At 57.5% G+C, this 22,136-nt stretch overlaps 1 protein-coding gene across 2 annotated transcripts in view; it reads right to left on the bottom strand.

The window, feature by feature from the left end:
* Positions 1–3,392: 3,392 nt before the first annotated feature.
* Positions 3,393–22,136, bottom strand: part of OLFM1 (olfactomedin 1) — a 36,032-nt gene continuing 17,288 nt past the window's right edge. For both annotated transcript variants that reach the window (XM_033858979.2, XM_033858978.2), the window contains exons 4-6: positions 19,093–19,312; positions 11,479–11,585; positions 3,393–5,087 (exon numbers count right to left, since the gene is read on the bottom strand). In XM_033858979.2, the coding sequence (XP_033714870.1) occupies positions 4,413–5,087; positions 11,479–11,585; positions 19,093–19,312 (1,002 nt within the window). In that variant the 3' untranslated portion in view covers positions 3,393–4,412. The remainder of the gene's footprint in view (positions 5,088–11,478; positions 11,586–19,092; positions 19,313–22,136) is intronic.

Here is a 22,136-nt window from a genome sequence, read left to right on the forward strand (position 1 = left end):
AGCTTCTAGGAGCTGCCTCTGGGGGTTCATTTCCCTGTGTGCCCTGAGGAAGTACCTGCCACCCACAGTCCCGGCCCAGCTTCCTTCCCCAGGGACCCTCAACGGCCTGAAGGTTTCCGACGTGTCCCCGTGTTGGCCTGGGCTGTCCTGTGGACGTGGACGCTCTTTCGTGGGTTGGAAGCTCAGATGTCCTGAGACAGTTTCCATCTGAGGACGGGGAGCCTGGTGCCTCTTCTACAGGTGGCGTGAGGTCAAAGGGATGCGGGGGAAGCAGGTGTCAACATCGGCTTCTAAGCGGTGACGGTGCCCGACCTTTACCACTTATAATCTGCCAGTGGGATTACGTTAAGTGTTCCGATTAAAGACAATGTTCTACCCCCTACCCTGGCCCATTCAGCTACCTGAAATCACCATCGCCTTCCTTTCCCTTCTCACGGGTGGAGCCTGGCCCCTGTCTGGAGACCCTGCACTTTCCAAGAACCCAAGAGATGCCTCCTTCCCGGTCACTTGCGAGAGCTCGGCCACCCTCACTGCACGCCTTCCCTAAACGACAAGGGCATCGCGACTCCAGGAGCTAGAGGTGAATTCCATGGGCAGCTGTGTGGGGTCACCCATCACAGGCCTCCTTCAAGAAGAAACCTGCGGAAACTAGAAAAAGTTCCAGGCCTACCCAGCTGCACCCAGGACTGGGCATCTCATGCTCTGGCCTCCGGTACCCACCAATGAACTGCTGGGTTTTGATTCCAGGCCAAACTTTTAATAAAGAAAATTCATCTACAGATGTTCTGTCATCAGCCAATATATTCAGTTATTGGAATCTGGGAGATATAGTGGCAAGCCAGTTGTTTTATTTGCTCGCTGGGTGGAACCATTTTTCTTGCGTATTTAATATCCTGGAGGATTATTTTCCCCAGCAAATACTCAGTCGGAGACAGCAAATCCGTTCTGAACCTATCAGGTCGTTCGTTATTTTGTCTTCTGGTGACTCAGAGCAGGTATTTGTACATCTGCTGTCTCCTATGCCGTTAAGGGGAAATTATGAAGAGTTCGGCCCGTAATTGCAGCTGTAATTACTTAACAATCCCTGCCTGATCCTGCCTGGACAGACTCCCATCATGGCTTCACACCGGGAATGAAGTCGGTGGCGTCTTAGACTGTCTTATTGAAGTTAGGGCTGTTCTACGAAGAACCAGCTCCTGTCTCTCCCGGGGACGATTTTGCGTGTGCCGGCTCCCTCCAAGGTAATCTGCAAACATGAAAGTAGGAAAATGCCTCCCACTTCTAAAAGTTTTAATTGCAGCTTGTCCTGCCGTGGCTGTGTCACCGGCCTGTGCGAGTCCTCTCGTTCGGGGAGGACCTGCAGCTAATGAGGCTCTAATTGGGGGTCAGGCATTTCCTACCATCTCCCACCCCGCTTCCTCGTCACAGTTCAGGGTATCTGGCGAAGGAAACCCAGCAGCAACAAGAAAGCAAGAAATGATTTTTTTGGATTATTTTTGTCTTGGGCTTGGTGAATTAAAAAAAAAAACCCAAATCTTAAAGAATGTGTTGGGTCTAAGAGAATCACGGATGCTGGGAAGATGGGGCAGTCCAGAGCATGGGTGATGGAGGCAGGATTTAAAGGAACAGGAAAGAAGCAGTGATTCCTCCTTGGAGATAGGGAACGGGGAGCTTACAGAAGGCGGGAGCTCTGAGCTGGGAGGGGAGGAAGGACGTGGGGAGAGCACAGGTGAAGGGGCCAAGGGGCTCTGGAGCGCCTTGTGCCCGGAGGTGGAGACCTGCTCGGTGAGCCCCACTGCAGCGTGTGGGCAGAGGGGAGAGGCTGAGGGGCGCTGGGGTCAGAGGTGGCCTGGGCCAGGCCCGAGGCGGCACTGTCTCCTCGCAGTGCAGTGTCTAGGTGGCCCCCAGCGTGCAGTAGAGACGTGGCCCCCGGTGCGGGGGAGGGGGGTGGGGAAGGGTCCCAGGAGTGGCCCTTGACTATGCAAGGCCACCGCCCCTCCCCCCAGGCTGCCCTGCTGGCCCACACCCCCAGCATTTTTCCAGGGTCCTCTGGCATCTCCCTCCCTCCCCACCCAGTGGTCCAGGGCCCACCCAATTTCTCATGGGCGAGCTGACTGCGATCCAGGGCTCCCAACAGTGGGCAAGCCCTGGCCAGTGGTCTTTCTTTTCTGCTTCCGTGTGTTACTCCACCGGAGGGGTTGGAGAGGACAAGCGGGGCCTCCACCCTACTTCTCATCCCATATCTTCCCAGCAGTTGGCCGGACCCCAAGGGCACCCACTGTGACTAGCAGACACGGTCCCCATGCCCCCGCTGCCTCCTTGCCGGACCAGCTTGCTGTCTCAGTGGCTCCAGCCTCCGAGGGGCCCCGGGGACAGAGTCAGATGTTCTTAGATGTTCTCAGACTGACTCCGAGAGTACCAGCGCCATGAACGCCAGCTGCACCCCCTCTAAGTGCCACCTACACCCCTGCCTGGGGACCCGCCAGGTTCTTTCCAGGACAAGTGATGGCAACTGAAGAAGGCTGTTTTGGAAACACATCAGCCCCTCTGCTCTCTGGTTTGGGTGCGGTGCCAGCTGGGCTGAGCTCACGGGGGCTGCTGGCTTCTCCCCAGGCCCACATCACAGCCCTGCTGTCCCCCCTGCCAAGGAGGCCAGCCGCCCCGGAGCAGGGGGAAGGGCAGGGGAGGGAGTGGACGGTCACCACATGCCACACCCTGCCTTGGCATCTAGCGCCAGGGCCGGTCCTGAACTGTCCTGTGAAAGGAGAGTTACTTTGACCTGTGCCTTCTCTGGCCATGTGAACCCCCAGGGCGCTCCAGAACGGCTCTGTCCTGCAGAGACCTCAGGGCCCACTTAGAGACGGAGCCTGGCTTGGTATCTGCGGGTCTGGCCGTGGTGGCCTGGGCTCCCCCGATGCATGAGGTTCTCTGTCTCCAAGGCTCAGGGACCCAGACTCCAGACAGGGCTGGCCACTCACCTCCTGGATCCCCAGTGCTCCCAGTGAGCGGACTGGCCAGAGAGGGCCGGGGTTTACCTTTGCCCACTTTTCGGCAGGGTCTCTGCGGATGCCCCCTGCCACGTCGGAAGCGGGTGCTTGTCCCAGGCTCCTTCCAGCTGTATCTTGGAGGAGCCTGGCGGGGTGGGGTAGGGTGGGACTCCCAGTGGTGTAGCCCTCGGATTCAGATTCACCCAAGGAGTAGGGACCTCCAAGCTGATTCTCGGGCTCCGACCCTTGCGGGGGATGAGTGCCTAGGGACCCAATGGGGCTTGTGTCCAGCCCGTGCCCTGTCCTCTTCTGAGAGGGGCACTCGCTCTGGAATACGTCTGCAAGGCTCTGGAAGTCTCGGTCATTTTTAAAACCTTCTGAAATGACAAACGAAGCAAAAACATCTCCTAATATTTTTATTGTTCCTTAGATAACCGGATAGTACAAAGTTTCCCTCTTTTTTACTTAAAAAATGTACTTTCCGCACACTGTTGCCCTCAAGAGCATTTCTTTCCCGTTGGAAACCGAAGTTTCCCTAGATGAGCCCTTCTCATCTGTGGTTACACTATTTAGATAATTTAACAAGAAGAGGCTATTTCCTTTCATGATTAGCAACGTGAACTTGGTCATCTCTCTATAAGGGCGAACACTGATGTGTTTTTTGTTTTATTTCTCTTCAGAAACAAAAACCATCCACTTACTAATCCAAACTACGGCATTGCATATACGACATTCACGGCATCAACTAAACAGACAAGTCACCACCTCGAGGAAACAACAGACGGACATTGCACGATGTATCTACGGGGTACGCGGATTCAAACGGTGCGGCACTGCGCCTGTCCACGCCACACACGCCGGCCGCCGCTCTTGGGGACTAACTCGGGTCCACGGGCTACTTGGAGTCTCAGCACAGAGCATCTAAGACACAACACGTGGTCAAGGACGGCAGCGGCGATGAGATGCGAGTTACACTAGCCTACGTGGCCCCCTCGGCTGCCGAGCCAGGCCCGGGGGAGGGGGGCTTCAATGAGACACGACACTCAGGTCCATCGAGCTGACCATGATCTACGGACGAGTCCATGCGATCCTAACAGTGGGTTGTTCTCAGTAAGAACTGGCCAACAGTCAGTGCCTTACTTCTTGAGTATATTGACCAGAAAGGGGACCAGGGCGGGGGAACCAGGGAGCCCTGGGCTGCAGTTCCAGCCGTGTGTACGGGGGCTTCTTCCCACACTGGCCGCCCTCTGGCTGGAGCTGGAGAAACGCGGGGGGCAACGCCACCCCGTGATGCCGGAGTCCACGCTGCTGCTGCTTTTTCCAAATCAGCCTTGTTCGTCTCACCGATATTCACTTGGCAGCCGTCCCACAGGAATTTCCAGGTGGGTGGAGGACGCGGACCCTCGGCTTCCAGGCCGAGGGGACCTACAGCTCATCAGACCGGATGACGTGGAAGAGGGTGACGTTGTAGAGGATCTGGTGGCCGTTGTTCCAGGCGTACAGGGCGCGGTCCTTGGGGTTGTAATCCAGCATGGAGATGTGCGAGTACTTGTTCTGGAAGGGGATGTCGATGTACTCGTAGGTAGAGGCGTTGGTTTGGTAGGCGTAGTGGACCTTGGTGCCCCCCGAGTAGCCGTTGGTGACGTAGAGGGTCCCGCAGATGATGAAGGCCTCGCCGGCGCTGCGCTTGGGGTAGCTGGTGTTCCAGGTCTGCAGCACCTGCAGGGACACGGGGTCCAGCTTGCTGACGACGATGTTGCCGGCGTTCTGGTTGGTGGCGTAGACAGCCCACAGCCCGTTCTCGTCCACCATGAGGTCGATGTCCGAGTGGCCGCCCCACGCGTAGTGGTACATGTTGTTATAGCCGGCATAGTCCAGGCTGCGCGTCTTGAGGATCGTCTCTGTCTTTAGGTCGAACCTGATGACGATGTGACTCTGGAACTTGTTGAAGTAGATGGAGCCGTTGTAGACCACCTGCCCCGTGCCGGACCAGGGGTGCGGGAGGCGGTGGGACGTGAAATTGTCCGTGGTCATGAAGGCCAGCATCGATCTGTACTCGCGGACAAAGCGGTTGTTGTGGTAGCCATCCATGTACCAGACCTGCGGACACAGCGGACCTGTCAGTGGTGCTGAAGCGGGGGGGACCCCTCCCGCGTAGGCATCCCCTCCTGGACTTGGCGTTTAGTGATTCAGCACCCAGAGAAGGAGCCGGAAGGACTGGGAGAGAACAGACTAAATAGGGTCACGTCCTTCCTCCAAACCCACGGGGTGCCCTTCACGAGGGGCCAGGGCTGTCTCCCCACCAGGGGAGGAAGCGTCCAGCCTGGAGAAAGGACACCACGCACAGGGGTGTGGGGACCGACAGCCTGGGACCCCGCAGCCGCGCCGTGGGCGTGGCTGACCGCCACCCTCTGCTGTTCCCGCCAAGCGGGTGTGGGTCATCTGGGAAGGCTGGCCCTCCAGCAGCATGGGGCACCGCCCTCCAGCAGGACGCTGTGGCAGAGGGCACAGCCGCCGGGGCCCGCAGGAGGACAAGTGCCCACAACACCGGGCAGTCTGCAGGGATGGCCGTTATTAAGGTCGCCAGGAAGGGCAATGCCCGATATCCCAGGGGGCGCGTGCGTCAGGCCTCTCCTTTCGTCCAGGCCCTCACAGCAGGCCGGACTGAACCACCAGTCCGGCGGGGGGACGTCACTAATTTGGCACTTGGGAAGCTCCGAGCGTAATCACTCTATCACGCCCGGTCCTGGGAAAGCGCCTCTCCCTGAGGAATCCGGGCTTCCAGAAGGCTCTGACTGCTCAAATCAACCAAGATAACAAACCCAGTAGAGGCCCAAGTTTGGGGTCACAAGAAGAAGAGCTTTCCAATGACTGCTTAAATGCCAGTTGACTCGAAAGCTGTCTAGACTTTGCACAAAACGCTTTAGTCATTTTCAACCAACATGGGAGCAAATTAGAAAGCAATGCAGTTAGTCAGAGGAAAATCTGCCGGGCTAATGCCGTTCCCAGTGCATCTGTCTGGCAAGAAGGCAGCTGCTTTATCCGTCGAGGGCTCTGCCGGCTGCAGGAGGGATTAAGGATGTGGGAGTTTTCAGACACGGTATTGCGCATGCGTTAAAAATTTAAAAAAAAAAAAACCCAAACCTGTAACCTTGTTCCTGAGACATCCATTCAGATGCTTAGAGGCAGATGTGCTTTTTGTTTTCAACAACATTTTTTTAAAGGCTGGGTCTCATCTGAGGCTTCCCATTATCCTTAGCCTCCGTCAGAGCAGCCCTCGGCGATGCGGGCCACGTATTAGAACGGGGCAAGTGCAGGGCTGGGCGGAAGGTGTCAGAGGTCCGCAGGGTGACGTGCGGACGCCCTGACATCTCGCCTCCTCTTGGTTACCTCCCAGACAGGGAGCTCACTGCTTCTCTCAAGACTTAGCTCAAGTGACAGCCCCCCTCTGCACCCTCTCCTGACCGCCCCCATCTCAGCTCGCCCTGCCTCCGCCACGAGTGGGTCTTTGATGGTGGGAACCCGGTTGGGTTGACGCATCCCTGGACCCCCAGGGATCAACACCTCCTTCCTGTGGGCAGAGCTGCGTGAAGTCAGCATCCAATTTCTAAGGATTTTTAAACTGCCTTTTCCTCCGATAAACTGGCAAATCGGTCACAGTGGGCAACACTCGGAAAAGGCAATTTAGGGTGGGAGAGAAAATCAGCACAGGTGCTAAACGTGTAACAACCAGCTCTCGGCCTGGAGGGTCTAGGCCACCAGGGAGCCCCTCTGTGCAGAAGAGGAGTGCATCATGGGACCCCCAGGGCCCGCGATGAGGGCCCACCTCTGGCAGTGCCTCCCACCCCTACGAGTTCACTCTGATCTCACCTCAAATGCCTTGTCCTGCCCTGCCTGCTCCACGTTCCAAGGCTCAGATGGAATCCCGTCCCCTCCAGGATGCCGCCCAGAACCGCTGCATCTGAACCGCGGGGGCCTGGGACCAGGGTCCTCAACCTGGCTGGGTCTCCTGGGAGCTTTCACACCCCAGAACAATGGCACAGACCTTGGGGGTAGAGCCGGGCATCAGCTGGTTAAAGCTTCCAGGGGATTCTAACGTTCGGCAGGGTCCCTGAGACCACCTGCTCCAAGTCCTCAATTCAGAGAGGCCCAGGGGTGAGGGTCTCACCCAGGGCCACATGGTCTGTTCACCAGAAAGCAGACTGCATCTCGCACAGGACACACCCACTGCCTGTCTTCGCTGGGCCACTTCCTCCCAGACTCCCGAGGCTGTCCTCTGAAATGCCCAACCGACCCCATAAAGCAGGTTCTGTTCACGGGCACAGACAGAAGGGGACGGCGACCTTCCACTCGCTCGCTCCTGGGCTTGACCACAATGCCCGCTTCACCCACCACCGCCCGGCAGGATGCCTCGGGTGGCCCAGGTGGCCACGTGCCTCCTGTTCTCCAAGTGATGGGAACTTGTTCCCTGCCCTCCGGGCGCTGGTGACCTCAGGGCCACGCTCCATGCGGGCTGCAGCTCCCTGTGGCCGTTGTCCTGCGGGAAGGACCGTGGGGCCCCAGGCTGAGGAGGGGGGAGAGCTGAGAACACACCGGGGAACAGAAGCCAGGGAAGCCCAAGGGAGAAAGGGGCCCTTGGGGCATCAGGGCTCAGAGCCCCCGCTGCGGGTGCTTCTGTCAGCAGAAGGAAGGCCCCCCGGGGCGAGTGGCGAGAAGAGTCCCCGCAGCAGGTCTGAGGCCAGTGCGCAAGCTCCCCCACCCACGAGGGTCCCTTTGCCAGAAGAGATAAAACAAAGCCACCTTCAGACTCTTTCTTCGTAAATGCCACGCCTTGAGTGGATGTGGCCTGCCAGCTCACTGGAATCAAAACGCCCAACACCAGCTCCCCTGTAAGAAAACCTGGGTATTCCCACATCCTGACTGCATTTCGGTTCCACACGGTGGAGTTTACGGAGAACGTGGGGTTTTCCTAATTGTCCCTATTATTTTCATGTGCTTTTTAGAGAAGAAGGCCATCTCGGGGCAGGGCAGGGCAGGGCGATGCTGTCGAGTCTGGCCCCATCTTACGTGATGCAGGGATGTACCCGGGAGGGGCGGAGCGGGGGAGGGAAGCCGCCCAAAGGGCCTCGCTTAGTAACGTGACCATGTCCTCTCCTCCCTTTGGCGGGGCAGGCATCTGTCACGTGTCCTCCTGGCAGGACCTGACCTCAAGGAGCCGGCTCGGGTGGGAAAGATGCTCTAAAGGGAGCCCTGAGCTGGACAGGTGAGTAGGGAGGTGGGAGGCTTCACTGGGGAGTGAGGCTTGAAAGGGGGGCGAGGTCAGCAGCCCCAAGACCGTCCCCGACCACACGAAACAGTGTGACCGTGCAGTTCGGATAATACGACCTTCAGGAAGACGGATTCTGTAGGAATAAAATACCTGGATGGCTGTGACACTGTTTAGATGACAGGGAAGGACTTTTAAACACTAAACTGAGCTCACTGCTGGTTGGGAAATGACAGGTGTTCCAGTGATGAGACCACCCCTCTGAACATGAACTTCCTGGGGGCCAGAGGCTGGCTGGTCCCCTTACCACTGTCTGATGTGAGCGGGCCTGGGACTTCTACGGTGGAAGCACGGCTGTTAAGAGGGATGGTGGATGCCGGACCTTAGACGGTCCACAGTCAGAGGTACGCGCCTCAGCGTCTTGGCCTCCCGGGGGAGGGACACAGCCTGGGGTGACGAGAGCATGGCTTCTGGAACTCTGGTACCATCAGAAGCTTCTGGACAGGGTGGAGGACCACCTGAGCCCAGCCAGTGCCTACACACAGGTGGTGCTTAACGAACGAGCTAACCTGGTTCTAACAGCTCAGCACAAAGGCAGGGGGACCCGAAAGCCCCTTGGAGGGCTCCCGGACAGGGGTTCCAAGGCAATTCCCCACCCTGGCTGTTGGCCACACCCCTCTTTCCTCGCCCTCTGTGGCCTCCTGCACTGAAGCTGACACTGATTTTTTTTTGGGGGGAGAGCGAGTTATTGGTCTCCTGTGTGTGATCAAAACTGGACGGAGAATGGAAAAGATCAAAACAAAAGAAACCAGCTCCCTTCTAGATCAATGGCAGGACCTGGGGACGTGTCACTTAGCAGGCTGTGAGCTGGTGGCTGTGCTGATCTCACGGCATGGGGCAGGACTGCCGACTGCCCACAGCTTTGGAGCAGGCCCCCAGGGTCCCCTGCCAGCGAGCTGGTCCCCTCCCTCCCTCCCCACGCGGTCAGCTCCCACAAAGGCCCCCCTTCCGCCTTCCTGCTTGCGCTCTGTCCATCACCAAGGCCCCCTTTCCTGGACGGTGATCAACTCATCAAGCAGAAAAGAGATGTCTAATTCCCCAAAGCATTCATCACCGCCTCGACGGCTTTGCAGATGAACCTACATCCTCACGGTACGGGGGGTTCCAGGAGCCCTCATACGTGATCTCTGAGAAAAGAAAATCTGACGAGCGCTCACTACAACAAAGGAAACTGACACCAATGTGGGGACCCAGAGGCACATCTGCGGTGTCAGGTGGGGCGAAATCCTCTAGACCGGGGTTCGTCCTCTGCAGCACCAAGGTCATTGGTTCCAGCTGATGGATCCCAAGAGGGCTGCTGGGTCAGTGGGGTGGGTGTGGTGGGGCGGGCAGGGGGCAGGCAGGAGGTGGGGAGAAGGCAACGGAGAGGAGGGTGACTCGGGAGACTCAACCTGGAACATCGTGGTAAATAAATGGTTAATAAACCCACCGGCCAGCCTTTCCTGAGACCTTGGGCAAGTCACGTGACCCTCCTGGCCCTGCGTTTTCTCATCAACACAGCAGAGACAACTATGATCTCCGGCTGGAGGGCAGCCGTGGGACCAAACCAGGACAGGCACAGGTGCGCTCAGCTGAGGGCTGGGCACACGTGTCGCTGCGTCCTAGAAACCAATACTTCCTCTTGTATTTCAATATAAACGTCATGCGCTCAGGGTCTGTGTCACCCTCTTGTTTTCACGTCTGCGTTACTGTTATCATCACTGACATCTGCAGCAAGAGCACACTCCTAACCAAACTCAGAACCAAAGTGGTGTTTTCCAGGGGGATGCAGATGAAACTGAAGAGTAGTCAGGGTAACAACTGGCCAATCAAATGGTTCATTGGTAATTAACTGGTAATTAACTGGCCAATTAAATTCTTAGAAAACTTCCAAGGACCAGCTAGCCGTCACCATTCAGAAAATAAAACACAAAGAAACGTCACCCCCAAAATACCGGACCCGGTCATTTCCCGGGTTTGCAGCCTCTAGCTGGCCCCCTCCTTCCAGAACTCTCTGCCTGCAGACCCGGGGATGAGGTCTGGGAAGAGGCTGCTGGCCTGCCGGGGGGTGGGTAAGGAAGGGGAGAGACGGGGGTTCCTCCCACTGGAGGTTGTGGGATAAAAAGACAGACGCCCGGATCGCTGGAAAGCCCATCGTGGTCCCCCAGGCGTCTTCCCCAGAAGGAGAATGTGCTGCTCCCTGATCTAAACAGAAGCGATCACACTGTCCAAAGGGTGGGAATGGGGCTGGGGGAGGAGCAGACATCAGAAGTCTCAAGCTCCCTCCCCACTGAAAATCCTCCAGACAAGGCTCAGAGGTTCTCCAATTCCTAAGCTCCTTTCTCAATCCGCCCAGAGGAAGAGTTGAAGTTTTTTTTTAAGTGTTTATTTTCTAAACGTCCTGCAGGCAAGGGGCTGGGTAAGAGAGGCCCTGGACTGTTGTGACGGTTCTCTCCGGGTGCCAGCGGTCAGGCTGGTGGACCACCAAGGGACAGGGATGCCCACAGCTCCTTTCCTCCAACCGAGAGCCAGAACCCTGGGCGTTCGGAACCTCCCTTCGCTGAAACGCTCCCCAAGGACGCTGTGGTGATGGACGGATGTTACCCGGGCCCAGTGGGCCAGGTGCCACCCTCCCAGCCAGCCAGCCCTCTGCTCCCCACGCCCCGAAGGGACTCCAACGACAACGCAACGCAGCCCCCACCCCATCCCGATCAAGACAGACGCGCCGCTCGGTCGTCTCTCTCTCCTTTTATGAGGTCTTTACCCAGGGAGGGAGAGTCTAGAAAAGAAAGAACATGGCTTTTCTCCTAAATCAAAAAAGAACATGAGTTTCCATCAGCCATGAAAGGAATGGCAAATGAAACGCAAATGAGAAGTCATTAAAACAAGAAGGCCTGACCGTGCTGTTCCCCAGCGGAGCGGGGGCAGTGCTGTGAGCACGGGAAGGTTTCAGCCCGGAGGCAGCCCCTCCGCTCCCAGGGGCCGAGCCACGAGGGGAGGGGGTCGCAGGCGTCCTCGGACCCGCCTCCCTCGCGGCCTGTGACTCTGCCTTAGTACAGGGACCTCGGCAAGGGACCTGGACCTCTCCCCTAAGTCCCTGGAACCCCACCCCGGGGGCACCAAGTTTCACTCGTCCACACCCCCCCCCCCCGCCCCAGACCCAGATCCAATGAAGGAAGCACTTACCCTGTTATCACCTTCTGGGGCCAGAGGGTCCGTCATCCAGGACCCAAACCTCGAGCCGGAGGTCTTGATGGTCACGGGGTCACTTATGCCCGTCAGCTTGCCGCACGCTGTAAGAGAGGACACGGCGCAGGGGAGTGAGTGCCTGGGCCCAGCCCCAAAGGCGAGAGAGGCCACCACCCCCCTCCCCCAAGCAGAGAGCAACGGAGGCCAGGGCAGGTGGGGAGAGGGAGGTGCAGTCCCCTGGGCCTCGGGCCAGGGGTGCCAGGGCCGCACCTCCCGATGGGGTGGCCAGCCTCGCCCAGACGCAGTTTTCTCCTCTGGGAAGCAGGGGCGGCAGCCGCTGGACCTCCTAAGGAGAAAGTGCATCCGCGGTCCAGCACAGGAGGAAGGGCGCTCCTTCCCCCTGGAGGGCCTGTGAGCTTCCCTGCAGGGTGACGGCAGGCTCCCTACTGCCTGGAGGAGGTGCCCAGGGGCCGGAGGGCTGGGATTTGAAGTCACTGACGGAGCAGAGAGCACGGGGGTGACGGAGCCCTCCCGTCGCACAGATGGAGGCGGGAGACGGGCTGGGATGCACTCGGGGCCACACCGACACTCGGGCATTCCCGACAGCCCAGCGCCCTTCCCACTGCCCCTGATAGCCCCGGGCAGCCACCATGCCCAGCAGAAATCCCCCTCCTGCCACCTGGATGCCACCCTGTGTGCATAGCCCTGAAGCCTTCCGGAATAAGTCAACTCAGCCAGCCTCAGACGGGCAAAAGGTTCCTGACCCTCAGAAGCCGACTGGCCCCTCGACGTAGGCAGTGGGCCCTGCCCTGCGGGGACATGTGCCGGCTGGGACGCCCTGCCTTTCTTCCAGGCCAGGCCTGCGTGCAACTCCCCAGCTCTGCCTGCTCTGCTAAACTGCCACTGTATTAGCAGACGTAGAGGTCAGTCTGCAAAGTTTAAAGGAGACCTGCGCGTTTTCAGAAGATTGCCAGTGACTTAACCCAGGGACTGTGGTTTAGCCGGGGGTCATCCCGCCAAGTGAGGTGGCCCGGCCTCGGGGAGGGGCCCATGGCCACCTCTGCACTGTCTGGGGTGCCTCCCACTCTCTCCCCAAACTTAAAGTGGGGCAAGCAGATCCATCAGCATCATTGAACAAGACTGCAGAAGTGGCCGCCCTGGACCCCCAGCCCAGTGCCTGGGGCCTCTGTCTCTTTGTGTTGTCAGGAGACCTTGTATCTGGGCAACGCGGAGGCTTTGGACCGGGATTAAGAGCTGACTGCAAAGCAGAAGAAAGGCGGCTTTACAGCCAAATTCCCATCAAGTCACGCTGCCCCGCTCCTAAGCCCCAGCGGTGCCGCTCCCCAGGCTGCTGCCTCTGGCCCAGATTCGAAAAAGGAACTCAACTATTTTTACTCGCCCATCCCTTCCCAGTGTATATTTGCCTGTTCCCCTTTCAGGAGGAATTGCACACTTTTTCCCACTGAAATACTGTCCCCTCAAGACCGGCCCTGTCCACACCCCCCATCTGAGGGAGGAGGACAGACAGAGGACAAAGGGACTGGACATTACGTGCAGGTCAGCCAACATCTACAGCAACCAGAAGTAAGAAAAAAGTGGGTCCTTGGAAATCTCGCGAGAGCGTGCGTGCCCACGAGAGCCCCAGACCAGGTTCTCATCCCACAAGGGTTTTGAGAATTTGGGGTGGGGTTCCCTGAGGGTTCCGTCTGGAGGAGGGAGGGCAGGGGAGAAGCAGGACACTAGGCTGGTCTCCCCCCAGCACCCTCTTTGTTTCTGTGACCCTGGGGGGTTCTGGGCTGCCCCCGGGAGACAGCAGACCCTCCGAACTGGGTGGGAAATGCTAACAGGGGCCATCGAACACCAGAGACAGCCCATCTCCCTGCTGCCCAGAGGCCAGCAAAGTGCCCCATGTGAATGTCCCGTGCAGGGCCTCCCCACCACTGAGTCAGGGACAGTGGTCCTGTCTGCCGCCCGGAAGGAGAAGTCCCAAGGCACCATGGCCCCAAGGGTGTCACGGATCGGGGGCCCCGGGTGGGATGCCTGCTGGTGCTCCATCGCGGGCACACTTCCCAGTGAGACGTCCGCTCACGCCAAGGCCCTGCCCGGCCTTCAGCGGCCACACCCGGCCTGGGACGACCTCCCCCGAAGGAGACAGACATCCATCCTTTACATCACATTCAGAAGGTGACGCTGGCGGGTGAGGCCCGGCTCGGCCGCCTGCCCAGCTCTACTCGCCTCCCTTCCTTTGCTCAGGCCCACCCTCATCGGGACAGCCAGACCCCCACCCCGCTCCTGCCCTCCTGTCTTCTGTGGCTGGACCCACACCGACGCCTCTGCAGAGCCCGCTCCCTTCTGGACGGCACCCACCCTGCCTCCCCGACTCAGGCTGGGCCTGCACACCCCCTGGGAGTGGCCCCGGGCGTCCGGGTCTCACGACCCCAGGCAGGACGCCCCTCCCCCCCGCAAGGCTCAGCCTGGGGGAGCTGTCCAAAACGAACGAATGAACGAACAAATGACTGAACAAATGACTCACCTCTCAGGAACTGAGAGGTATAAGTACCCATCTCCCAGAAAGTCCTCGTCAGCCCACTGCTTTGCCACGTAACCCGCCAGAGGGGGCGGTGGGGGGGGGGAAGGTGGGCCGCCTCTTCTGAGGGCGGCTTCCTTATCTGCCAGAAGGATACCCACCCCAGAGGCGGTGGTGGGAATTAAAGCAGTTAACCAGTGGGGAGCTTCTAGAAGGATGCCCGGCACGCATAAGTGCCCAGTGAGGCCAGCGGCCATGGATTCACACTGAGACTGTGGCCAAGTCCAGGCTTGGGGCTGCCCCGGATGGTCCCACTGCGTTCGGCCCACACGTGGCTGCAGAGAAGGGGCGACCGTCTGCGGGGGGGCCGGGGGGCGGGAGGAGGGCGTCTGCACCAGCTCCAGCCCCGCCCTGCCCTGGGCTGAGGTCTCCCCCAGTGCACCCTGGCCCGAGGGGCTGAGCCCAGCCTCCCCCAGCCTCTCGGAGGGAGCCTTAAAATCACGGATGAGGCAGCAGAGAAGGGCCCAGCTGGCCCGTGAGGCCTGCTCGGCCAACTCCTGGCTGTGGGCTCGGCTCTCCACTGGGGATGGAGGCTGCCCGCCCTGCTTGAGTCACGGAGTTATTTTTGGTTCTCCATCCAGACTGGCTGTGCCAAGACCTCGGGAACTGTCAGGATCTAAAAAAGCCCCACGGCAGAGCCGCGAGGCAGAGTCTTGGCACGTTCCGTTCACGAAAGTGGCCCTCTCTTGTCACGAGCGCTTGGGCTTCGTGGATGGGGAGGGAAGGGAAGCCGAGCAGGTCCATCTCAGAGGAGGCTGGGCGCCAGGCACAGCACCCTCAGCTGGGAGGGCCCTGAGAGCCCAGGCCGGGTCTCAGGAGGGGGGCCACCTTGCAAAGCTGGGAGCCTGGACAGAGCAGCCTCCGCAGGTGAAATCCTCTGGTTCCCGCTATTCCTAGAAGGAGGCCACTTCTGAACAACAGCCCGAGTGACCTCTGACAGGAGCCTAAGCGGGCCCCAGGGCGACGTGCCCGCCAAGGAACCGGGCCAGAGACCAGATTGAGGGGGCTGACTGCTCCACAGCAGGCAGACGGGTCCCGGGACCGCCCGTCCCAGCTTGTATCCCTAAAGACTGGAGAGTTAGGCTGGAAGAGCTGGCAGAGCTGGGAGCTCAGACAGACACAAGTCCTTGCAGAAGAGCTAACCGGGGACGGAGCAGCCTCCCTGCAAGCCCAGGCCCAGAGCCCCGAGGGCCACCCTGGACGCCCATCTCCCCTCCGCACCTGGGCAGGGACGGGGACGCTGAGAGACCTCTTGCGATCCCGAGCACTTCCCGGAAGGAACCTGGGGGGACACCTGCCTGCCTGCTGGGACCACTGAGGTCACTGCCGTGGGCGGCACCTGGACTCGGGTCCCCTCCCTCCTCGCTGTCCTAGCCGGTCCCCTGCAGACCGAGACACCCTAAACTTCCCTCTCAATCCTGAGTGTAAATCCGCGTGGGCTAACGTATCCACCGTCCTTGGGAGCAGCTCACTCACCCGGCTCCACCCGGCCTCTGGGGAGGAGGTAAGGGCCCCTCTCTCTGTCTCCTCGACCTTCCCTACAGAGGCCTTTAGCACCGGAGAACCAGGACGGTCCAGCTGGGGGAAGCCCTGAAGTCAGCCAGTTCCCCTCATTTTACAGACAGGACTGAGGCCCGACACTAACGGGCATGTGCCATGCCCGGGACACGTGCATGAGTACCAACGACGTTCCGCATCGGCTCTTAAGTCTCTGCTTTTGGCTGGTCTAGCTGCTGGGGCCTCTGATTCTGCAGGCTCTCCACGGAGTGGCAGCAAAAGCTCGGGGGACGGGGTCGCCGGGCAGCTCTGCCTCTCCCTTGCCTCGCCCGGGAACCAGAGGAACTGCAGGGGAGCCGTGGACACCCGCCTCCCTTCCGGATGACGCCCAAGAGGTGCTGAGCCCCATGTCCAGTTCCAGAAATCAGACTTTCAGATTCACGTTCCGGCTGGGAACGTGAGGAACACATTAGGAAAAACACACAATGCCATTTAAATGGATTTAAAATGGAAACAGAAAACCAATGGAACCTGCAGTCCTTGGTTTTTTTTCCCCTGTGTACGGAATTGTCAGCAACATCACTTTGAAGAGAATAGAGACCTAATTAAGAGCACTGTGGGGAAACTGCAGGGAGACCCTCTTCCCCATCATTACACCAGGAAGGTAACCGAGATGCTGTTCACCAGAGCAAAAGGAACCTACAGTCAGACCCAGGAGACAAGAGGCGGAGGTGGCGGGGGGCCGGGGGGAGGCGGGGGAGGCCGAGGAAGGAACTGCCGGCCTCTGAGACACTGCATCTTCAGGAGTCCTAACCGCCCAGGACAGCATCAGTGCTGGCTTCCCCTGTTCTACGCTCACCGGCAACCTCCCAGCGAAGAAACAGGCTGCTAAGATGGTACCTGTTTGCAAAGCTAAAATAAAGACTAAAATAAGCAGCCGCAGGTATTGGTTGGGTCTCTAAGTTACCGAGCGTGAATGAAAACCTGGGAAGCGGGAGAAGCGACAGCAGCTGTATCTACGTATTACCTGTTGTCTGTCTACCCATCTACCTACCTACTTATTATCTGTTGTCTACCTACCTACCTACTGGCTTACCTACTTACCTATCTACCTATTATCTGTTGTCTATCCAACTACCAACCTACTGACTTACCTATTTACCTATTATCTGTTGTCTATCTATCTACCTACCTACCTATGTATTATCTGTTTACCTACCTACTAACCTACTTATCTATCATCTGACTGTCTAACTACCTACGGACCTACCTACCTACCTATCGGTCTAGCTGTCTCTTTACCTAGCAATCATGTCTAGCTATCGGGTACTACGTACCCACCTGCCTACGTGTCCTATCACCACCTACTCTATGCTGGGCACAGTGCGCAGCCCGTGACGTGAATGGTGTCTGTGGACTCACACAGTGACCCCAGGGTGCAGGGACTCCTACGCCTTCAACTTACAGACGAAGAGGCGGCTGAAATGCAAAGTGGTCAGTGCCTTGGGTGAACCACAGGGCCATTGAGTGGCACCTACCACTTTAGGACACTGCCTCCCCCAGATGGGGGTTCTCAGTTCGGTGTTCACCCACATCACCCACCCGAGTGCTGGTGAAAGACGGACCCCCACCCACCTGCCCGAAGACTCAGCAGGTCCATCTACAGGTCAAGGTCTTTGTGAGTGCAGAAGTGACTGCACTCAGTGGTGGAGAACAGGGCTCCGGGGGCCTCTTCATCCTCTCTCCTTATTTCAGCGGCCCAAGGGGACCCATGTGAAAGCCCCAAGATCCCAAGCCCTAAAGTGAATTCACCCAGCTTCTAAAAATAGGCCGAGTTCGGGCACGAAGGTTGCTCGTCCGGGAAGGGCAGCATCCTCCCAGAAAGACCCTTAGCTTCTCATCAGTTGTTACTTTGCCCCCTCTGAATTTCCACTTGGCTCCTTCATCCGTTAATCAGAAAATGTGAAGGTTTAATATTGGTTTCCCACTGGTTTCTACACGGTCTGTCTACCGGGGAATAAAAATGCTACTGTGGAGAAATAAGTAACAAAGAAACCCCCAGGGGCCGAGAGCCCCCAGGGGGAGCGTTGGAGGGTCTGGAGAGAGGTGACGGGAGCTTAGGGTAGAGCGAGCTTTATGGGTAGAAACCCAAAGACAGTGCCCACCAGAAGTATTCACGCAGTCCCATAACCACGGATAAGCCTGATAACCAGTAGCATTTCAAACATTCCCGCTGACTCCTGAATGCTGAAATGGGAAGAGCTGGTAGAGACCGTCCAGCCCAGACCCCCTCCCCGGGACTGTCCCAGGTCACCCAGTCCCGGACACACCAGGACGTGGGTGCCGTGAAGCACATCTGAAGAAACGCAGCAGATAATCCCTCACGTGATGCAAGTGTACAGATCACAACGGATTCGTCCTAATGCTCTGAACAGCGCTCACCGCCCTCTCCCGGACTGGGGAGCGTTACTAGGGCACCTAGAACGGCATTAAAAATAAACTAGACGCGGGAACCTGTTCAAACAAAAAGGCTGGCTGACTCGACCTTCTTGCCTTTTGAACGTTCTCTCTCTCCCACTTTATAGCAATGGGGATTTTTTTTTAAAGTATTTGTTCTTTGGGGATGTTTTAAGTTTAAAATAAGGCATTTGTAGTGTGTGTGGGGCGGGGGATGAAAAGGGAATCAAGTGAAAACATCAGATAAAACCTAAAGGAAACTTCTTCATAAAGCAGAATTACCCTAAAAGCTACCCTAAGTTACTCTAAAAAGTAAACCCTATGAAAAGGAACAACCTCTGTGTTAGAGAACAGTGGGTGCAAGGGCCAGCCAATCTTTCCTAAGAAAACCTGGAAATGGAATTGGGATTTAAAATGTGCTACTTAAAAGTGGACTCCGACGCTGACACGTTAAGATTTGCTAAAGCAATTAACACAGAAGTGGATAAGGCGAGTGGGTATCAACCACAAATAAGATTCCGAAGGAGCCCAGGGGCCGCTGGCTCCAGTCCCACCCCTTCCAGGCACCGGGAGGGACTCCCTGGCTTGTTGCGAATGGCAAGTCTTCCACTGTGACGTGATGGATTTTTCTGCATGATTCAGTATCTCAGGGAGCTCCATCAGCCCTCGTCCGCAAGCTGGAGGGAATCTTAAGATGTACGTTTCCCGCTCTATGAAAACCTGTGTCTTAAAAAGTCACCCAACACACACATACACACGCGCGCGCGCGCACACACACACGCGCGTTCTTCAGATGGTAGGTAACATCATCTAACGTCATTTTTCCAGATGTGCAGCTCAATGGGCTCTGTGAGCTGGCCTCTGCACAGGATTGGACAAGGCCCTAGGACAGGTGGTGCCTACTTCCCTCGGCTATCTGTCAAGGCAGCCCTACCCAGGAGCCCTAATCCAGCCATTGCTCCCTGACGCCAGGCGGGCGCTGTCCACTTCAGCACCACTCCCTAAGCCTGAGCGAGCTGAGTGGGGAGGTGGGCGGTGCAGTGCCCCGCCCCGCAGGGTTCTGGGCCTACCTAGTTTTTGCATGCATGCACGGAGCCTTTCTTCAAGATTGGACACTCTGCTCTGAAGTTCATCGTAGTCATAGGCGCCAATTTCTTCTTGCAGCTCGTTAAGCACTGACGTCAGATTCTGGACCTCCTCTTTAAACTGCAATACCAATTTGGCATCGGCCTTGTACTCTTCCAACACAGGTATCAAAGGCCTAAGTTCATCCATTTTCGCTTTTATCGCCTGCAAGGTTAAAATAAGCTGGGTTCAGTGCGATGCGTGCAAAAACTTGTAACACCCTGCCTTGGCCTGGCTTCTCCCTAGGTGAGGGAAAATGTCCACACTCCCGCTTTATTTATAGATTGATTTATTCTGGTCCACAGGAGTTAGAAGAGCATATTAAACAGTCTTCAGAACACCAACATATTTGGGAAAGGTCTTTATTGTCAGTTTAGAATGCAACATCTGAAGGTTACATGCTTTACGTCACATACACAAAGTTTCTTTTTTTGTTGTTTTTTGTTTTTCAAAAAATGCATTGACAAGGGTTCAAACTGTTCATGAAATGCATCTACAGTCGCATGCAAAAGAGATCCTGGTTGTATTCAAGGTTCCTTAGGGGTATGGTGCTAAGTAACGGGAAATAATAGTAAAAATGCAGGGTGCAAAAAAGCTCTCTGGCCCTCTGTCATGGTTACATGGGAGTGGACTGCTTCTTCAGTCACTGCAGCATTGAAAAAACTCTTTTAAGTTAGCCCTGCAAGCAAGAAAATGAAAACTGTTGAAGAACTAGCTCACTAGCCTGCCTTAAACAGATAGTCATTAACAGACAAATATCTTCACGGTCACTTAAAAAGAAAAATCACACTTCAAGGCTAGAGTCAGTCCAGACAAACTGCTTTAACAGCCACGTAGATGCCCTCACAGCAATTTCTGCCGCAAGTGTTTAAGGCAATTAAAGTGTGGTCAAAGGCAGGGGCTGCTTTTCCTCCCTCAGAGCCATAGTGCCCCAGATCTGGGAAGTGGGACAGAGTGCTTGCAGAGAGGATGTAGCCCACAGATGCTGAGGACACCCTTAGAGGAATGTGAGGCTACCCCAGAGAGGGGAGTGCGGGCCTCACGAGGAGAGACACAAGCTCTCTGGGGTCGGGCAGGTCAAAATCTCTTGCCGAGATAATTCTTGATGACACGTCTGAAGCGAGGACATGTCCATCTGCGATAGGCTCATTTCTCCTCAACAGGTTCAACCTGCTATTATTTTATTTATAATATAGGTTTATAACTTCATTAGCTTGCCATCTCATCTATATAACATATTGCTTTTAAAAGCGAACTAGTTCTTGCTGCGTGCCGGGAGCACACATCAAAGGAAAACATTAGCATAGAAAGGGCAGGAAGACCTAGAAGCATCAGCAGTTTCCAGTCCAGCGGGGCTGTGTGATTTGACCCATTCATTTACATCTGAGCTAGGTTTCTAATTAACATGCATGTATACCTCAATTAAGGGGCATATAATTTGTCAATTGAACCATGCTGAAGCTGAGTAAACTCTAGGTGTATATATACATATTTGTACATCTGTATATATAAATTTAGGTCAAACCAACTCCGGCTTTAATGTCCAGAGTTACATGGAGAAAAGGAACACATACTGGGAAGTGAGAAAGATGTTGCCATCTCTCTTCCTTCCCTGCAAATCTACAGTGAGACTTGTCACAGCTAAATTAGGTCAGATGTGAAGAATTGCCTTGAGTGATCCCTGCTCAGAAATGGCTGTAATCAATTAAGCTAATCCTTGGCTAATGTGATTCACCTGCAGCAGCTGTTGAGTCGGGAAGGACCAATCACGTGCCTTCCCGGCTAATCTGCAGCTTGGCTGGAGATGCTGGGAGCTGGGGCCCTGGCCTCAGAAGCTAATAGGTGTGAAAACCGCACCTCAACTCTGCCCCTTTCAAGGTGAGTTTTGCCAAACCAGGGTGAGGGCAGGTGGCCTCTCTGTTTCCAAGGAGTGCAGCCCTTTGCAAGGAAAAGAGCATCCTTGCTGGGTTCCTTCCTGGCCTCAAATTGCTATTCTGGAGGGAGAGTGGGAGCATGAAGGGGAATATGCAGTCTCAGAGGAGGGGGAGGGGAGGGGAAGGGGAGGGGACGGAGAGGGGGAGGGGAGGGGAGGGGAGGGGAGGGAGGGGAGGAGGGGAGGGAGAGGAGGAGGGGAGGGGAGGGAGGGGAGGGAGGGGAGGGAGGGGAGGGAGAGGAGGAGGGGAGGGAGAGGAGGAGGGGAGGGAGAGGAGGAGGGGAGGGAGAGGGGAAGAGGAGGGGAGGGGAGGAGGAGGGGAGGGGAAGAGGAGGGGAGGGGGAGGGGAGGGAGGGAGAGGAGGAGGGCAGGGAGGAGGGGGAGGGGAGGGAGGGGGAGGGAGAGGGGGAGGGGAGGGAGAGGGGAGGGGGAGGGGGAGGGGAGGGGGAGGGGCGGGGGAGGGGGAGGGGACAGGAGGGAGGGAGGAGGGGAGAGGAGGGGAAGGGGAGGGGAGGGGGAGGGGAGGGAGGGAGAGGAGGAGGGCAGGGAGGAGGGGGAGGGGGGAGGGGGAGGGGAGGGGGAGGAGAGGGGAGGGAGGGGGAAGGAAGGGGAGGGGGAAGGGGAGGGGAGGGGGAAGGGGAGGGGAGGGAGGGAGGAGGGGGAGGGGAGGGGGAGGGGGAGGGGGAGGGGGAGGGGGAGGGGGAGGGAGAGGGGAAGAGGAGGGGAGGGGAGGAGGAGGGGAGGGGAAGAGGAGGGGAGGGGAAGAGGAGGGGAGGGGGAGGGGAGGGGAGGAGGGGAAGGGGAGGAGGGGGAGGGGAGGGAGGGGGAGGGAGAGGGGGAGGGGAGGGAGGGGAAGAAGAGGGGACGGGGAGGGGGAGGGGAGGGGCGGGGGAGGGGACGGGAGGGAGGAAGGAGGGGAGAGGAGGGGAAGGGGAGGGGAGGGGGAGGGGAGGGAGGGAGAGGAGGAGGGCAGGGAGGAGGGGGAGGGGAGGGGGAGGGGGAGGGGAGGGGAGGAGAGGGGGAGGGGAGGGGAGGGGAAGGGAGGGGGAGGGGAGG

The sequence above is a fragment of the Tursiops truncatus genome, chromosome 6 (assembly GCF_011762595.2).
Source record: "Tursiops truncatus isolate mTurTru1 chromosome 6, mTurTru1.mat.Y, whole genome shotgun sequence".
In the NCBI taxonomy this organism is placed as follows: Eukaryota; Metazoa; Chordata; class Mammalia; order Artiodactyla; family Delphinidae; genus Tursiops; species Tursiops truncatus.